Source organism: Somniosus microcephalus, chromosome 7 (genome assembly GCF_052327205.1).
Source record: "Somniosus microcephalus isolate GS21.2 chromosome 7, FLI_Smic_1.0, whole genome shotgun sequence".
Taxonomy (NCBI): Eukaryota; Metazoa; Chordata; class Chondrichthyes; order Squaliformes; family Somniosidae; genus Somniosus; species Somniosus microcephalus.
Window position 1 is genome coordinate 32966056 of NC_140993.1, and position 19160 is coordinate 32985215.

General features: G+C 46.3%; 1 protein-coding gene across 1 annotated transcript in view; it reads left to right on the plus strand.

Moving 5' to 3' along the window:
• acss2l (acyl-CoA synthetase short chain family member 2 like) overlaps nt 1-10869 on the plus strand; it is a 122356-nt gene extending 111487 nt beyond the window's left edge. The window contains exons 17-18 of the mRNA XM_085992379.1: nt 10382-10456; nt 10577-10869. Of these exons, the coding sequence (XP_085848505.1) occupies nt 10382-10456; nt 10577-10704 (203 nt within the window). The 3' untranslated portion in view covers nt 10705-10869. The remainder of the gene's footprint in view (nt 1-10381; nt 10457-10576) is intronic.
• The last annotated feature ends 8291 nt before the right edge of the window (nt 10870-19160 follow it).

Consider the following 19160-nt stretch of genomic DNA (forward strand, 5'->3'; position numbering starts at 1 on the left):
ACTAGACCTCCATGTTTTGTTACAAGTCGATTAAAGCCTTGCTTTAAGTACAACCAAGTGTGTAGTGAGTCTTTATTATGTCAATTTAATCGACTTGTTATCGTCTCCACGCCTTGGGTGATTCGGAACAACCAGCTGCAACTCGAACTGCAGAAAGGGACCTGGGCAAGAAACTGATCCATCATGGAAAAACTCCTTAGACCCGCTCGTCTCGACCTGGACCCGAATGCACCAGCGGCAGCGAAGGTATGGAAGCATTAGTTTCGTACCTTTAGCAACTTTCTTGAAGAATGTGGGGCGGGTGCCTCTAATAAGTTACGGATGCTTATTAACTACGTATCCCCTCATGTGTATGATTATATTGAGGACTGTATAGACTACGATGCTGCTATTGAAATTTTACAGCAGCTATATGTCAAGTCCCCGAATGAAATCTTTGCTCGACAGCTACTGGCCACAACTCGGCAGCAGCCTGGGGAATCACTCGATGAATTCCTCCAGAAACTTCGCAGGCTCAGCAAAGATTGTAACCTTAAAGCGGTTACAGCTGAACAGTATCAAGAGGAACTAATTCGCGATTCCTTTATCAATGGGATTGCGTCCCCTTTTATATGTCAGCGCCTGCTGGAAAATAAAACCCTCAAATTACGGACTGCTTATGACCAGGCGTGTTCCCTGGACTTGGCCAAGAAGAATGCAGACACTTATCTCCCACCACATGCACAGGCGGCGGCTATCACCCATAATAAGTCTTTCGCTAGGTCTCGGGTGGATGCCCCCGCTGATGATGACTCTACTCTAACGGACGACGACCCTACCCTAGAGGCCTTTGCTGATGACGACCCCACCCTAGCAGCATCCTGGCAATCAGGAAGAAAGTGTTTCTTTTGTGGAGGTATGTTCCATTACAGAAAATTTTGCCTGGCTCGTAATGCGACCTGCAATCATTGCAGCAAGAAAGGACACTTTTCCAAGGTATGCCAGTCACGGGCCTCTGCTAACAAGAACGGCCGCTCCTCTAAAGTATACCGGTCGAGAGCTCCTGTTAGCTTCACAGCTGCTATCTATGGAGCTGCTCCGCCCCCAAGACCCACTGCTAAGGCTACAGCTACCGAAGGAAAAATTACCCCTCCTCCCATCACAGCTGTTTTTCCCCAAAGTTTGTCCCATGCAGCTACGAAGGTTTCAGTAAATGGGCACACTCTAAGCACGCTAATCGACTCCTGCAGCTCTGACAGCTTCATTAGTAAGCGGGCTGTCAGCAGGTTAAAACTGTGCATTTATCCCTCGGACAGGGAGATTGCAATGGCTCTGACGACTCTGACCACCAATTCTTCTGGCTTCTGTCTTGTCAACCTCATCCTCAATGGTCGCACGTATCCCTCCACCCGGCTCGGAGTACTCGAAAACTTATGTAGCGATGTGCTTCTAGGACAGGACTTCCAGAAGCAGCACAAAAGACTCACTTTTGAGTTTGGAGGGTCGAAGCCGGAGCTTACCATTTCTAAGGTGCCGTTTTGTGCGCTCTCGGCGGCCTTACTCGGTGAGCCCTCCCTGTTTGCCAATCTCCCCCCCCCCCTGCTGTAAACCCATAGCCACCAAATCGCGGCGCTTTAGCCAAGACGACCGAGCATTTATTGAGGCAGAAATCTCTCGCCTTTTAGCTGACGGTATTATCGAGCCGTGTTCATCCCCCTGGCGGGCTCAAGTCATCATTGTGAAAAACCCTTTAAAACAACATAAGAAACGCCTGTGTATTGATTATTCGCAGACTATTAATCAATATACCGATCTGGATGCCTACCCGCTACCACGCATAGATGACATGGTCAACAACCTTGCCAAATACAAGGTATTTTCAACCTTCGATTTAAAGAGCGCGTACCATCAGGTACTGCTGAAAGACTCTGACAAAAAGTATACGGCCTTTGAGGCCAATGGTTGGCTTTATCAGTTTCGTCGCCTTCCATTTGGGGTCACCAATGGGGTGGCCGTCTTCCAACGGGCAATGGATGGCCTAGTCCGGCAAGAGAACTTGACGGATACCTTCCCGTATTTAGACAATATCACTATTGCCGGCCATGATCAAAAGGAGCATGACGTCAATCTTCAGAGATTTTTTGATGTTCTCCGTCGTTGCCACTTAACGTTAAACGAATCCAAATCGGTGAAATCGGTGCCATCAGTGAACATTCTCGGCTACTGGGTGGGCAACGGTGTTATTAAACCGGACCCAGAGCGACTTCGTCCACTTCAGGAGCTCCCGCCCCCTACAAATCTCGGCTTTCTTCGTCGGGCACTTGGCATGTTTGTTTATTACGCAAAGTGGATACCTCACTTCTCCGATAAAATACAGCCCCTGCTTCATGCAAAGTCTTTTCCATTAGAAGCAATAGCTATTTCTGCCTTCAACCTCCTCAAACGACAGCTGGAGAAAGCCACGCTTCGCTCCATTGACGAAAACCTTCCTTTTGTGGTCGAATGCGATGCATCGGAGGTGGCGATCTCGGCTACCTTGAATCAAGGTGGTCGGCCCGTGGCATTCTTATCCAGAACCTTACAGGGTAGCGAGCTCCATTACCCCCCCGTCGAGAAGGAGGCTACAGCCATCATCGAGGCTGTATGCCAATGGAGTCACTTTCTTGCTCGGCGTCATTTCACGCTCATAACTGACTAGCGCTCTGTGGCCTTCATGTTGGATAACCAGAAGCGCACAAAAATCAAAAATAATAAAATTCAACTCTGGAGGATGGAGCTGGCCGCCTTTGGATATACTATCCATTACCGACCTGGCAAACAGAATGTGGGCCCAGATATCTTCACACGGGCATTTTGCTCTTCAATGTCAACGTCGACTCTGGCGGATCTACATATGGACTTATGCCATCCTGGCATTGCCCGTATGTTGCACTTTGTGCGCTCCAAAAATCTACCATTCTCAACAGAGGACGTAAAGAAAACATGCTCCTCCTGTAGGATTTGTGCAGAATTGAAACCACAATTCTTCCGCCCATCAGATGACTTACTCATATATGCAATGCAGCCTATGCAGAGGCTCAGCATAGACTATAAAGGGCCATTGCTTTCGTCGACGCGGAACACCTACCTACTTACGATGGTAGACGAGTATTCACGCTTTCCCTTTGCCTTCCCCTGCCCTAATATGCTTACCTCTACGGTAATTAAATGCCTCGATCAGGTCTTTTTCCTTTGCGGGACGGCCAATTTTATCCACACGGATCGGGGTCCCTCCTTTATGTCGAGTGAACTTAAAAGTTATCTCTCCCAACGGGGAATCGCCTCGAGTAAGACGACACCATATCACCCAATCGGCAATGGACAGGTTGAACGATACAATGCCATCATCTGGAACACTGTCCGTCTGGCACTGAGGTCACGCAATCTACCAGACCAGCAGTGGGAAACTGTGCTCCCCGACGTGTTACACTCTATCAGGTCTCTTCTCTCCACATCCACTAATGTCACACCTCATGAGCGATTCTTCAAGTTCCGGCGTCGCTCTACACATGGGACATCTCTACGTCATGATTGGTGGCTCCAGGCCCTGTGCTACTCCGGAGGTTCGTCCGGTCGGCCAAGAACGACCCTCTCTTTGACGAGGTGGAGTTAACGGAGGTAAACCTCACGTATGCGCACGTGCGGTACCCCGATGGCCGGGAGTCCACCGTCTCGCTCAGAGATCTGGATCCCTGCCCAACCGGTCACACGGGCCCGAATGATGTAGGATCCCACGACGATGATGTCAACACTCCGCACTCCTATGAAGATGACGCCCTACCTGGGACATCGAGGGATCTGCCGACAGTGCTACCGGATCAACTCAGGGAGCCGAACGCTCCCCGTAGGATAGCCACCCGAAATCAGGATGCCGGACAATCTCCGGCTACGACCCAGGATGAGGCCAGCTCTGCACCTGTGGGGACCCGTACCTGGAGTCATGACATTCCCAGGCCTCCACAGGATGATCAAGACGACGCGGACTCTACCGACTTACCGGTACGGGCCAAGCGACCCAGGGACCAGGACACGGTCCGGGGAGACATGCCTTCCGGTCACAAGCAGAAAGCTAAACGACTACGGCTGTTTTTGGTCCGCCTAGTCCGTTAAAGGAAGACTGGACTTCCAAACCTTTTAGGGAGGAAGAATGTCATAAATCGCAACTCCTGCAAGAAGTAACTCAGGAAGTACTATTGAACGGCCAGCTGAGGGCGCCGCCCGAGGAGTATAAATACTCGGGCGTGGGCCCACCTTGGCCAGAGACAGTCTGGAAACAGGAAGCTAGTGACTACTAACTAGACCTCCATGTTTTGTTACAAGTCGATTAAAGCCTTGCTTTATGTACAACCAAGTGCGTAGTGAGTCTTTATTACGTCACCGGGTACTGAACTTGGATGATCAGCCATGATCGCATTGAATGGCGGAGCAGGCTAGAGGGGCCGAATGGCCTACTCCTGCTCCTATCTTCTATGTTTCTATGTTTCTATTGAGTACTGGTGGCCTATTTGACCATGGTGGCATCACAGCCGAGCCCAATTCTGTCCGTACCTGACAGCCACACGCATACACTGTCCACCAAGAGCTACTGGATATCGAACAGGAAAGGGAGCTGTGGCTGATATGTTTCCCTTCCATAATCCAGGGGAGCTGGAGGCCTCTCCTGCTGTAACATTCAGCACATACTAGGGAGGGGAGGCGTGGGGGGGGGAGATACTGAACCAATGAGGGGCTTTCATTTTTACTTTCACTCCCTTTCCTTACTATTTTTTTTCCTGCCCAAAACCCACATGTTCTCAGATGTTTCCCTGCTGGATCCTGAATCGCAGTACCTTGTGCTTTTACTGGGCGTGCTGAGCGCAGCACATTTGTGCACTGACACCACCGCTTACTGCTGCTTAATGTCATCGACAAATCAAGGAGCTGCTGTCATTGGCAGGAGCAGCGGGATAGAAGCAAGGCAGGAGTGGGGATAAATTGCATCAGGCTCACAATGAGACTGCAGTGCATTATCCGCCAGAGAGATAGCAGTGACAGAGGGGAAGGAAAAACAGAATAGCTTGGGGAATTTTATGTGAGCGGGAATTAAAATTCATAAAGCAAAGACAGAAGAATCGTGAAATATACAGCAGTTGAAGACATTTCGGGGTGTTCGGATGATATTTACTCTTCCAAATGCCAACAGAATTGCTGTTTATTTCCAACATTTTCTGTTATTATTTCAGATTTCTACTTTACTAATTAAAATTCCTAGGTGATTACTGATAACTTTCAGGGCAGCAATGGATCTGTTACATGCTCTAACACTTAGGCAGCTCCTAAAGTCTTGAGATGGAGATAGTTCATAGAATGGTTACAGCACAGAAGGAGGCCATTCGGCCCGTCGAGCCCGTGCCGGCTCTCTGCAAGAGCACTTCAGCTAGTCCCACTCTCCCACCCTTTCCCCTTAGCCCTTTCCTTTTTTTCCTTCAGGTACTCATCCAATTCCCTTTTGAAAGACATGATTGAATCGGCCTCCACCACCCTTTCAGGCAGTGCATTCCAGATCCTAACCACTCGCTGCGTAAAAAAGTTTTTCCTCATGTCGCCTTTGGTTCTTCTGCCAATCTGTGTCCTCTGGTCCTCAACCCTTCCGCTAATGGAAACAGTTTCTCTCTATCTACTCTGTCTAGACCCCTCATGATTTTGAACACCTCTATCAAATCTCCTCTCAATCTTCTCTGCTCTAAGGAGAACAACCCCAGCTTCTCCAGTCTATCCACGTAACTGAAGTCCCTCATCCCTGGAATCATTTTTGTCAATCTTTTCTGCACCCTCTCTAAGGCCTTCACATCCTTCCTAAACTGCGGTGCCCAGAATTGGACACAATACTCCAGTTGAGGCCGAACCAGTGTTTTATAAAGGTTCATCATAACTTCCTTGCTTTTTTACTCTATGCCTCTATTTCTGAAGCCCAGGATCCCGTATGCTTTCTTAACTGCTTTCTCAACCTGCCCCACCACCTTCAATGATTTGTGCACATATACCCCCAGGTCTCTCTGTTCATGCACCCCCTTTAGGATTGTACCCTTTAGTTTATATTGCCTCTCCTTGTTCTTCTTACCAAAATGTATCACTTTGCACTTTTCTGCATTAAATTTAATCTGCCACATGTCTGTCCATTCCATCAGCCTGTCTATATCCTCTTGAAGTCTATCACTATCCTCCTCACTGTTCACTATACTTCCAAGTTTTTAATCATCTGCAGATTTTGAAATTGTGCCCTGTACACCCAAGTCCAAGTTATGAATATATATCAAGAAAAGCATTGGTCCTCGTACCGACCCCCTGGGGATCACCTTCCTCCAGTCCGAAAAACAACTGCTCACCACTACTCTCTGTTTCCTGTCACTTAGCCAATTTCGTATCCATGCTGCCACTGTCCCTTTTATTCCATAGGCTTCAACTTTGCAGGCATGTGGCATTTTATCAAACGCCTTTTGGAAGTCCATGTACACTACACCAACTGCATTGCCCTCATCAACCCTCTCTGTTACCTTATCAAAAAACTCAATCAAGTTAGTTAAACTATTTGCCTTCAACAAATCCATGCTGGCTGTCTTTAATTAATTCACACTTGTCCAAGTGACTGTTAATTTTGTCCTGGATTATCGTTTATAAAAGCTTCCCCTCTACCGAGGTTAAACTGACTGGCCTGTAGAACCTGTGTTTATCCTTACACCCTTTTTTGACCAAGGGTGTAACATTTGCAATTCGCCAGTCCTCTGGTACCACTTGCATATCTAAGGAAGATTGGAAGATTATGGCCAGTACCTCTGCAATTTCCACCTTTTCTTCCCTCAGCATCCTAGGTTGCATCCCAAGAAGTCCTGGTGACTTTTTTTTAAAATTCGTTCCTGGGATGTGGGCGTCGCCAGCAAGGCCAGCATTTATTGCCCATTCCTAATTGCCCTTGAGAAGGTGGTGGTGAGCCGCTTTCTTGAGCTGCTGCGGTCCCTGTGGTTTGATGCAACTGGCCATTGCAGAGGGCAGCTAAGATTCAACCACATTGCTGTGGGTCTGGAGTCACATATAGGCCAGACCGGGTAAGGACGACAGATTTCCCCCCCTAAAGGTCATTAGTGAAGCAGATGGGTTTTTACGACAGTCCAGTAGTTTTATGGTCACCATTACTGATACTAGCTTTTTATTCCAGATTTATTTAATTAACTGAATTTAAATCCCCGAGCTGCCGTGGTGGGATTTGAACTCATTTCTCCGGATCATTAATCCAGGCCTCTGGATTACTAGTGCCAGTAACCACTATGCTACTGTTCCCATAACTTATCTTCTTTAAGTACAGCCAGCCTTTCTAGTACCTCCTCTTTATCAATTTTTATCCCATCCAGTATCTCAACTACCTCCTCTTTCACTATGACTTTGGCAGCATCTTCTTCCTTGGTAAAGACAGATGCAAAATACTCATTTAGTACCTCAGCCATGCCCTCTGCCTCCATGCGCAGGTCTCAATTTTGGTCCCTAATCGGCCCCACCCCTCCTCTTACTACCTGTTTACTATTTATATGCCTATAGAAGACTTTTGAATTCCCTTTTATGTTAGAACATAACATAAGAACATAAGAAATAGGAGCAGGAGTAGGCCATTTGGCCCTTCGAGCCTGCTCCGCCATTCAATAAGATCATGGCTGATCTTCTACCTCATCTCCACTTTCCTGCACTATCCCCATATCCCTTGATTCCCTTAATATTCAAAAATCTATCGATCTCAGTCTTGAATATACTCAACGACTGAGTCTCCACAGCCCTCTGGGCTAGAGAATTCCAAATATTCACCACCCACTGAGTGAAGACCTTTCTCCTCATCTCAGTCCTAAATGGCCGACCCCTTATTCTGAGACTGTGACCCCTGGTTCTAGACTCCCCAGCCAGGGGAAACATCCTCCCTGCATCTACCCTGTCAAGCCCTGTAAGAATTTTGTATGTTTTAATGAGATCACCTCTCACTCTTCTAAACTCCAGAGAATATAGGCCTGGTCTACTCAATCTCCCCTCATAGGACAATCCCCCCCCTCCCAGGAACCAGTCTGGTGAACCTTCGTTGCACTCCCTCTATGGCAAGTATATCCTTCCTTAGGTAAGGAGACCAAAACTGTACACAATACTCCAGGTGTGGTCCTACCAGAACCCTGTATAATTGCAGTAAGACGTCTTTACTCCTATACTCTAATCCTCGTGTAATAAAGGCCAATGTACCATTTGCTTTCCTAATTGCTTGCTGTACCTGCATGTTAACTTTCAGTTATTCGTGCACACGGACACCCAGGTCTCTCTGAAGATCAACATTTCCCAATCTCACCATTTAATAAATACTCTGCTTTTCTATTTTTCCTACCAAAGTGGATAATTTCACATTTCTCCACATTATATTCCATTTGCCATGTTCTTGCCCACTCACTTAGCCTGTCTGTATCCCCTGGAAGCGTCCTTGCATCCTCCTCACAACTTGCATTCCCACCCAGCTTTGTATCATCAGCAAACTTGGATATATTACATTTGGTTGTCTCATTCAAATCATTGATATAGATTGTGAATAGCTGAGGCCCAACACCGATCCTTGCGGTACCCCACTAGTTACAGCCTGCCAACCCGAAAATGACCCGTTAGCTGCCAATCTATTCTCATACTCTCTCTTTGCCCCTCTTATTCTCTTTTCACTTCCCCTCTGAACTTTCTATATTCAGCCTGGTTCTCACTTGTATTCTCAACCTGACATCTGTCATACGCCCCCTTTTTCTGCTTCATTTTACTCTCTATCTCATTCGTCATCCAGGGAGCTCTGACTTTGGTTGCCCTACCTTTCCCCCTCGTGGGAATGTACCTCGACTGTACCCGAACCATCTCCTCTTTAAAGGCAGCCCATTGTTTGATTAGTTTTGCCTGCCAATCTTTGATTCCAATTTACTCGAGCCAGATCCATTCTCAACCAACTGAAATTGGCCTTCCTCCAATTAAGTATTTTTACTCTAGATTTCTCCCTGTTCTTTTCCATAGCTAATCTGATACTATGATCACTGTTTCCTAAATGATCCCCTAGTGACGCTTGCTCCACTTGATCCACCTCATTCCCCAGAACCAGATCCAGCAATGCCTCCTTCCTCGTTGGGCCTGAAACATACTGATGAAGAAAGTTCTCCTGAAAACACTTCAGAATTTCTTCCCCTGCTCTGCCCTTTACACTATTACTATCCCAGTCTATATTAGGATAGTTGAAGTCTCCCATTATCACTACTCTATAGTTCTTGTATCTCTCTGTAATTTTCCTGCAAATTTGCTCCTCGATATCCTTCCCACTAGTTGGTGGCCTCTCGAATACACCTAGTAGTGTAATGGCACAGTTGTCTGCTTCGTGTGACAAACTGGTTCTATGTGAAAGATCTGCTGCTTAAACTCAACTGCACACTGAAGGAAAGAAAGAAAGAAAGACTTGCATTTATATCGTGCCTTTCATGACATCAGGACGTCCCAAAGCACTTTACATAAGAACATAAGAACATAAGAAGTAAGAGCAGGAGTAGGCCATACGGCCCTTCAATAAGATCATGGCTGATCATCGACCTCAACTCCACTTTCCCGCCCGATCTCCATATCCCTTGATTCCCCTCTCAAACAATCCCCAGTCAATGAAGTACTTTTGAAGTGTAGTCACTGTTGTAATGTAGGAAACACGACAGCCAAATTGCGCACAGCAAGCTCCCACAAACAGCAATGAGATAATGACCAGATAATCTGCTTTTAACGATGTTGGTTGAGGGATAAATATTGACCAGGTCACTGGGGAGAACTCTCTTGCTCTTCTTTGAATAGGGCCATGGGATCCTTTATGTCCACCTGAGAGAGCAGACAGGGCCTTGTTTTAACGTATCATCCAAAAGATGGCACCTCCGACATTGCAGCCCTCCCTCAGTACTGCACTGGAGGGTCAGCCTAGATGTTGTGCTCCAGCCTCTGGAGGGAGGGGTTGAACCATCAACCTTCTGATTCAGAGGCGAGAGTGCTACCAACTAAGCCATGGTTATCCACTTTGTGGCAAATATTAGTAATGCCACAAGGATGGCTGTTGTGAGGAATGAAACATCACACCGATGCAGTGGTGGCACTTTTATGACCTTGACAATTTTCTCGTTGTAAGAAAATTGTATTGCATCTGATGTGGGAGTGCTTGATGCTAGAACTCGTAAAAAAAATGGAAAAGTGTTCACTCTTTAACACAGACTCTTCACCTTGACAAAGAACACAACAAAATCACAGGAAAATAATGCAGCTACACTTACTAAAATACTTTTATTATCTCCTTTTAAATTTGTAGTACGACAAAAGATTGGACCGATAGCCACGCCTGACTTCATACAAAATGCACCCGGGCTCCCGAAAACCCGTTCAGGTAAATCACGCGTTACTATGAAGTATCGAGACCGCAGTAAGGGAAACTTATATCAGTTGTGAAAAGCGACCGACTAACAACGGAACCAATTTTAACCAAGTATTTCTTCCTTCCTCAAAGGTAAAATAATGAGGCGCATCCTGAGGCACATTGCTTGCAATGAGAAAGATTTGGGGGATATTTCCACCCTCATAGACCCAGCCGTGGTGGAAGTCCTGTTCAGCCAGCGACGTCAAGCAGCTGCTTGAAATAATGCAGTGAACGGCCTGTTCCGATCAGATCCAATACTCAGTTCCAATAAAAAGCAGAGAGCCTTGAGCAGACTGGTCCAAATAGGAGCCAGTAATTGCACTGCACAGATATTCTAGCTAGCAACGTATTGCTAAATAAAAAACATTCCAAATACTTAATAACCTGTCTCGTTAAGAAAGTTCTTTGTATAAACCCCTTTACAACATCTAACTGTTTCTTAAATGATTCCAGAGTTTTATGCCTCCACTACTTTTATTCCACATGTTGATCTTTGTGTGAAGAAGAATTTCCTGCTATCAGTCTTAACATTACCTTTGACCAGTTTGAATTTATGTCCCCTCACAGATCACAGATCACAGATCACAGATACCCCACAGTGCAGATAGAGGCCATTTCGGCCCATCGAGCCTGCACCGACACATATCCCACCCGATCCCCGTAACACCTACACCAACACATATCCCACCCTATCTCCGTAACCCCACGTATTTAGTCCCCCTAACACTAAGGGTCAATTTTAGCAAAATTTAAAGTAGTATTCTGCATTAACTTTTTCTATACCATTAATAATCTTCACAACCTTTCAAAATTAATCTCTCAGATGCCTCCTTGCCAGGCTGAAAGTTTCTCCAGCCTTTCCTCAGAACCTCAGACCTGTGACACTGGAGGACAAAGTATTGCAAAGAATTTACAGCACAGAATCAGGCCATTCGGCCCAACAGCATTTATGCTCCACACGAGCCTCCTCCCACCCTGCTTCATATCCTTCTATTTCTTTCGCCCTCATGTGTCTATCTACCTTCCCCCTAAATGTATCTATGCTATTTGCCTCAACTACTCCTTATGGTAGTGAGTTCCACATTCTCATCACTCTCTGGGTAAAGAAGTTTCTCCTGAATTCCCTATTGGATTGATTAGTGATTGTCTTATATTTATGGCCCCTGGTTCTGGACTTGCCTGCAAGTGGAAACACCTTCTCTATGTCAACCCTATTAAACCCTTTCATAATCTGAAAGACCTCTATCAGGTCACCCCCTCAGACTTCTCTTTTCTAGAGAAAAGAGCCACAGCCTGTTCAATTTTTCCTGATAGGTATAACCTCTCTGTTCTAGTATCATTCTAGTAACTCATATTTGAACCTTCTCCAGTGCCACTATATCCTTTTTATAATATGGAGACCAGAACTGTTCACAGTACTCCAAGTGTGGTCTAACCAAGATTTTATTCAAGTTTAACACAACTTCTCTCCTTTTTAATTCTACCCCTCTAGAATTGACCCCAGTGCTTCGTTTGCTTTTTTCATGGTCTAATTAACCTGCGTCGCTAATTTTAGTGATCACACACAGAATCACACAGAATCCCCACAGTGCAGATAGAGGCCATTTCGGCCCATCGAGCCTGCACCGACACATATCCCACCCTATCCCCATAACCCCACGCATTTAATCCCCCTAACTAAGGGTCAATTTATCATAGCCAAATCAACCTAACCCGCACATCTTTGGACTGTGGGAGGAAACCGGAGCACCCGGAGAAAACCCACGCAGACACAGGGAGAATGTGCAAACTCCACACAGACAGTCGCCCGAGGCCAGATTTGAACCCGGGTCCCTGGCGCTGTGAGGCAACAGTGCTAACCACTATGCCACCGTGCCGTGATATGTGTATCTGTACCCCCAGATCCCTCTGTTCCTCTTATTTAGACTCTTATTTTCCAAGGAGCATGTGACCACCTTCTCTGTACTTCCTCCAGTGCTTGAATGTCTCCTCGGGCCAAATGGCCTCCAGTTTCTATGATTTGTTTAGTCTGAGCTTGTAGGTTTTGGGAATATATTTATCCTGGATGCTCAGCATTATAACTTTTTATCTAGAATTACATATAAGTTTAAAAAACTGAAACATGTCATTCGGCCCAACCAGTCTAACTGTGTTGGTGCTTAGCGACCGCATGAGCAGTAGCCTTATTCCCAGTTGCTCACCATATTCCTATATCCCTTTATTTCCTTTCCTTTAACGACCTATCTAACCTATTCTTAAATGTTGACATGGCCTCTGTTTCAATCACTAGCTCTGGTAATGCATTCCACAGCCTCACAGCCCTCTGTGTAAAAAGGTTTCTCATTCACTCTGTCATCAACCTCTTACACTTCATCTTATATCTAGGTCCCCTCATTCGAGACCCCTCAATCACTGGAAACAGTCTGTTTCTATCTACTCTGTCCATCTCTTCAAATATTAAATACCCGTTTCAAATCACCCCACAATCTTTTTTTTAACAAAAACAGCTCCAATTTCTCAACTCTTTCTTCATATTTGTACTTCCTCATACCAGGCAGCATCCTAGTAAATCTGCACTGTACCCTCCTTATTACTTTAATATCCTTCCTATAGTGTGGAGCCCAAAACTGCAACCAGTGGTCGTGTGAACATTTTGTATAGATTCACCATTACATCTCAACTTTTATATTCTATACTGTTTGCCATAAAACCCAGAGGCCTAGAAATTGGGTTGGGGCGCCAAAGTGGCGCAAAAGTCGGCGGAGCGCAGGATTTAGTGCAGTGATCGGAGTGATACCGATCGCCAGAAATTCAGTTTCAGTGCCCCTCGAGGGACACGGGGCGAGGCTCGAGGCGCTCCGCGTCCCTCTTAGGGCGCTGAAACTGATTATCGCAGCGCAACGTGCCGCAGCGCCACATGCTGCGGCACTGCAGGCCTTCCTCCCACTGTTAAGGGGGAGGTGCCTGCAACAGCGCGAGCCCCGATCGCGAGTGCCAGCAAATGAGCCCGGCACCAAGGAGAAGTGCCGGGCTCTCGGGAAACAGCCGGCAATGCCGTGGGGGGGGGGGGGGGTTAGGAGGCCGGGGATGGAGATGCTGGCAGGCGGCCGCCGTAAAAGCGGCCGCCCCGCACCTCCACCTTAACTTGCGCCGCTGCCGGCACAGTAAGGCCCCGTGAACCGGGCGCGGGTAGCGAGCGGCGCAACTGCAGCGTTCGCTACCAAATATCGCGAACGGGGCACGAATGGGACGCTGCGCACACCGATGACGTCATCAGTTGCGGCGCAGCGCAAATGCCTAACGCCACCATTAGCGCCCCTACTGAATATCGCCGCAGACGCAGCCAGTGGCGCTACAGCCACTGACTGCCTCTTTAGGCGCTAACAGGTGGCGCTACTCACCCAATTTCTCCCCCAATATCCCATTAGCTTTTTTTTAAATGGCCTTATCCATTTGAGGTGCTACTTTTAAGGTTTTGTGAACCTGAACCCCCTAAATCCCTCCGCTCCTTCACATTAGCCAGCTTTCCCCCATTTAAAGTATAATTACTACTTTTACATTTCTTACCAAAATGTACTGCCTCACATTTACTGACACTGAATTCCTTCTGCCACTTTTTTTGCCCATTCTAAAAGAAAAAAAGAAAGACTTGCATTTATATAGCGCCTTTCATGACCACCGAAAATCCCAAAGCGCTTGACAGCCAATGAAGTACTTTTTGAAGTGTAGTCACTGTTGTAATGTAGGAAACGTGGCAGCCAAATTGCACACAGCAAACTCCCACAAACAGCAATGTGATAATGACCAGATAATCTGTTTTTTAGTGATGTTGATAGAGGGATAAATATTGGCCAGGACACCGGGGATAACTCCCCTGCTCTTCTTCGAAATAGTGTCATGGGATCTTTTACGTCCACCTGAGAAAGCAAACAGGGGTCTTGGTTTAACATCTCATCTGAAAGATGGCACCTCCGACAGTGCAGCACTCCCTCAGTACTGCACTGGCGTCAGCCTAGACTTTTGTGCTCAAATTTCTCGAGTGAGACTCGAACCCACATCCTTCTGACTCCGAGGCGAAGGTGCTACCAACTGAGCCACGGCTGACACTTCTTTCGCCCATTCTAAAAGAAAAAAAGACTTGCATTTATATAGTGCCTCTTATGACCATCGGATGTCACAAAGCATCAATATCTCCTTTTTTTTATTCGTTCATGGGATGTGGGCGTCGCTGGCAAAGCCAGCATTTATTGCCCATCCCTAATTGCTCTTGAGAAGGTGGTGGTGAGCCGCCTTCTTGAACCGCTGCAGTCCTTGTGGTGACGGTACTCCCACAGTGCTGTTAGGGAGGGAGTTCCAAGAGTTTGACCCAGCGACGATGAAGGAACGGTGATATACTTCCAAGTCAGGATGGTGTGTGACTTGGAGGTGGTGGTGTTCCCGTGCGCCTGCTGCCCTTGTCCTTCTAGATGGAAGAGGTCGCGGGTTTGGGAGGTGCTGCCGCAGAAGCCTTGGCGAGTTGCTGCAGTGCATCTTGTAGATGGTACACACTGCAGCCATGCTGCAGCAGTGGTGGAGGGAGTGAATGTTTAAGGTGGTGGATGGGGTGGCAATCAAGCAGGCTGTTTTGTCCTGGACGGTGTCGAGCTTCTTGAGTGTTATTGGAGCTGCACTCATCCAGGCAAGTGGAGAGTATTCCATCACACTCCTTACTTGTGCCTTGTAGATGGTGGAAAGGCTTTGGGGAGTCAGGAGGTGAGACACTTGCCGCAGAATACCCAGCCTCTGACCTGCTCTTGTTGCCACAGTATTTATGTGGCTGGTCCAGCTAAGTTTCTGGTCAATGGTGATCCCCAGGATGTTGATGGTGGGGGATTCAGCGATGGTAATGCTGTTGAATGTCAAGAGGCAGTGGTTAGACTCTCGCTTGTTGGAGATAGTTATTGCCTGGCACTTGTGTGGCGCAAATGCTACCTGTCACTTATCAGCCCAAGCCTGAATGTCATTCAGGTCTTGTTGCATGCGGGCATGGACTGCTTCATTATCTGAGGAGTTGTGAATGGCGCTGAACACTGTGCAGTCATCAGCGAACATCCCCATTTCTGACCTTATGTTGGAGGGAAGGTCATTGATGAAGCAGCTGAAGATGTTTGGGCCTAGGACACTGCCCTGAGGAACTCTTGCAGCGATGTCCTGGGGCTGTGATGATTGACCTCAAACCACCATAACCATCTTCCTTTGTGCTAGGTATGACTCTAGCCAGTGGTGACTTTTCCCCCTGATTCCCATTGACTTCAGTTTTACTAGGGCTCCTTGATGCCACACTCGGTCAAATGCTGCCTTGATGTCAAGGGCAGTCACTCTCACCTCACCTCTGAAATTCAGTTCCTTTGTCCAAGTTTGGACCAAGGCTGTAATGAGGTCTGGAGCCGAGTGGTCTTGGCGGAACCCAAGCTGGGCATCAGTGAGCAGGTTATTGGTGAGTAAGTGCCACTTGATAGCACTGTCGACGACACCTTCCATCACTTTGCTGATGATTGAGAGTAGACTGATGGGGCGGTAATTGGCTGGATTGGATTTGTCTTGCTCTTTGTGGACAGGACATACCTGGACAGTTTTCCACATTGTCGGATAGATGCCAGCTTCCTTTGGTCCTTAGTATTATTTACAATGCCTCCTATTTTAGGATCTTCTGCAAATTTGGACTCCACTCGCTCTAGTTCAATGTACAAATCATTGTGTACACAGTGAATAGAAACAATCCCAGAACAGAACCTGTGGGACAACCACTAACTACTTCCAACCACTCTGACAAACTGCCTTCAATTCTTCCTCTGTTTAATCCTTTATAACCTCTTTTTAATCCAATTTGCTACCCTTCCCATGATTCCATAGCCCTTAATCGTCTCCAGCAGTCTCTTGTGTGGCACCTTTAAAGGTGTTTCACTTGTCTTCCACTGAAGTGTTGTTAACAACCACCTCAATCTACTTGTTTCCTCATTTCATCAAATTTAGCCCTTTTATAGTTATGTACCTGGCCACTGTTCTTAAGAACATAAGAAATAGGAGCAGGAGTAGGCCATATGGCCGCTCGAGCCTGCTCCGCCATTCAATAAAATCATGGCTGATCTTCGACCTCGACTTCACTTTCCCGCTCGATCCCCATATCCCTCGATTCCCCTAGAGTCTAAAAATCTATCTATCTCAGCCTTGAATATACTCAATGATTCAGCATCCACAGACCTTTGGGGCAGAGAATTCCAAAGATTCACAACCCTCTGAGTGCAGAAATTCCTCCTCATCTCAGTCTTAAATGGCCGACTCCTTATCCTGAGACTATGGCCCCCAGTTTCAACCAAGGGAAATAACCTCTCAGCATCTACCCTGTCAATCCCTCTCAGAATCTTATATGTTTCAATGAGATCACCTCTCATTCTTCCAAACTCCAGAAAGTATAGGCCCAAACTGCTAAGTATTTCTGACGCCCAGAGTGTGCTAAACTTTATCTCTGTGTTTGCTGCCCAGGGCGTTATGACTTCTATTTGCTGTACATTTACTGGATCTTTTACAAACACCAGATCAAAGTGAACATTGCCTTTCGTGGCTTCTTTTGTGCACTGGCTCATGTTTCAATCATGCATTTCCTTCACCAATTCGCACTCAAAACCAGTGTATATTTGCAGCTGTAAAGCAGGTGCTTCTCTGCCTGCAGCAGATCTCACGGGCATTTATAGATGAAGAAATACCTCGGATGCAGCAAAAACGGCTGTGATCGTAGCTGCCACTTTAAACTGATACTGCAGCGTGCTATTGTCTGCCCGTCAATGGGAAAACTTCAAATCAAAAGCAGTTCCAATGCGAGGAGCTTCATTTAAATTAAGCTGACACTAGAAACTGCAGTGGGGTCAGCCTGTTTAAACTCAGGAACGTGAATTATGTTCCCCCCCTAGATGTGCTTCAGATTTTGCCCGAGTGGAAAATCCAGTTCACCATCTTTAGTGACGTAATAAAACTCACTACGCACTTGGTTTGAGCATAAAGCAAGGCTTTAATCAACTTGTTTCAGAACATGGAGGTCTAGTTGTACTTCACTAGTTCCTTGTCTTACAAAATGTCCCTGGGCAAGCTGGGCCCATGTCCGAGTATTTATACTCCTTGGATGGCGCCACCAGCTGGCCGTCCAGTGTTATTTCATGAGTAGTTTCTTGAAGATGATGAGATTTATAACAGCATGATATAAAAATACACAGAAAAGAAGAAGAGGTCGAGCAAATCCACAGGGGCGTGATCCCAGCAGTTACACTGGGATCACTCTTGCTGTTGAACTCTGTCACAGATCCTGCTGGGGTCAGAGGGAGGGCCCTCCAGGTTTGGAGGTACATCTGTGGCGACACCCCCTCCCTATCGCCCCCACAGAACACTGTAATGGGCACTGAGGCACAGGCAGGCGCTCTTTGAGTTATACCCAAGCAAGTGCCAGTGCCGTTAGGAAGAGAAGTGTAGAGAATTGGAAAAACATAAAATGAATCAGAATTGTAGCGATTGATGCTGAATATTACCTCTCTATTGGTATTTTAGAGATTGCGTACAGGAGGGAAATGAATTGATCCACACGATCCTTTTAGGAGCTACAGACAGGTGGGAGAATTTGGGGAAAATGTTAATACATAAACTTGAGCTCATCCTAAACTCTGCTGCCCGAATCCTAACTCGCACTCGAGGATTGGTAACATATAATAAACTACATCAGCAAAAAAATAAGTTAATAGGATTTAAATATATACTTAGAGAAAAATCTTACCCTTATGTTCAAATCCCTCTGTGGCCTCGTCCCTCCCTATCTCTGTAACCTCCTCCAGCCCTACAACCCTCCAAGATCTCTGCGCTTCTCCAATTCTGGCTTCTTGCATATCCCCGATTTTTAATCACTCCACCATTGGCGACGTGCCTTCAGCTGCCTAGACCCTAAGCTCTGGAATTCCCTCCCTAAACCTCTCCCGCCCGTCTAACTCTCTTTCCTCCTTTAAAATGCCCCTTAAAACCTACCTCTTTGACCAAGATTTTGTTCATCTGTCCTAATATCTCCTCATGTGGCTCGGTGTCAGATTTTGTTTGATAACGCTCCCGTGAAGCGCCTTGGGACGTTTTTCTATTTTGAGGGCGCTATATAAATGCAAGATGTTGTTGTTGTATGTGTTTGGTCGGCCCCGCTGTAGTTTATATGTTACTGCTGGCATTAACACATGCATAAGCTACATAAATAAAAACCAGTTACAATTTTATTTAATTCACTCTTCATGTTCTTTGAGGAACTGGGGGTGGGGAGAATACATAAAACAGTAGTCTTTATTTCTCCGTGTCACAGTACTGTGACTGAATTACCATTTTATCAATAAAATAACTAATTGTCATAGTTAATGGGAGCTGTGTGTGAGGGAGCAATTTTATCAAGTGCAAGAACGTAAGAAAAGGACATTTGATTGATCAAACTCATGCCTTTAATATTTCAGCTCACTGTATTTTGAACATTCCCATCGTCTTTGATTCTGCTACCTCAACTTGGTAGATTATTCCAAATGTTTATCAACCTTTGAGTAAATACATTTGCCTATGGTCTGTTTTAAATTTACCTTTAAATAGTATAATGTCATCTGGTTCTACCAGCCTACTTACCTTG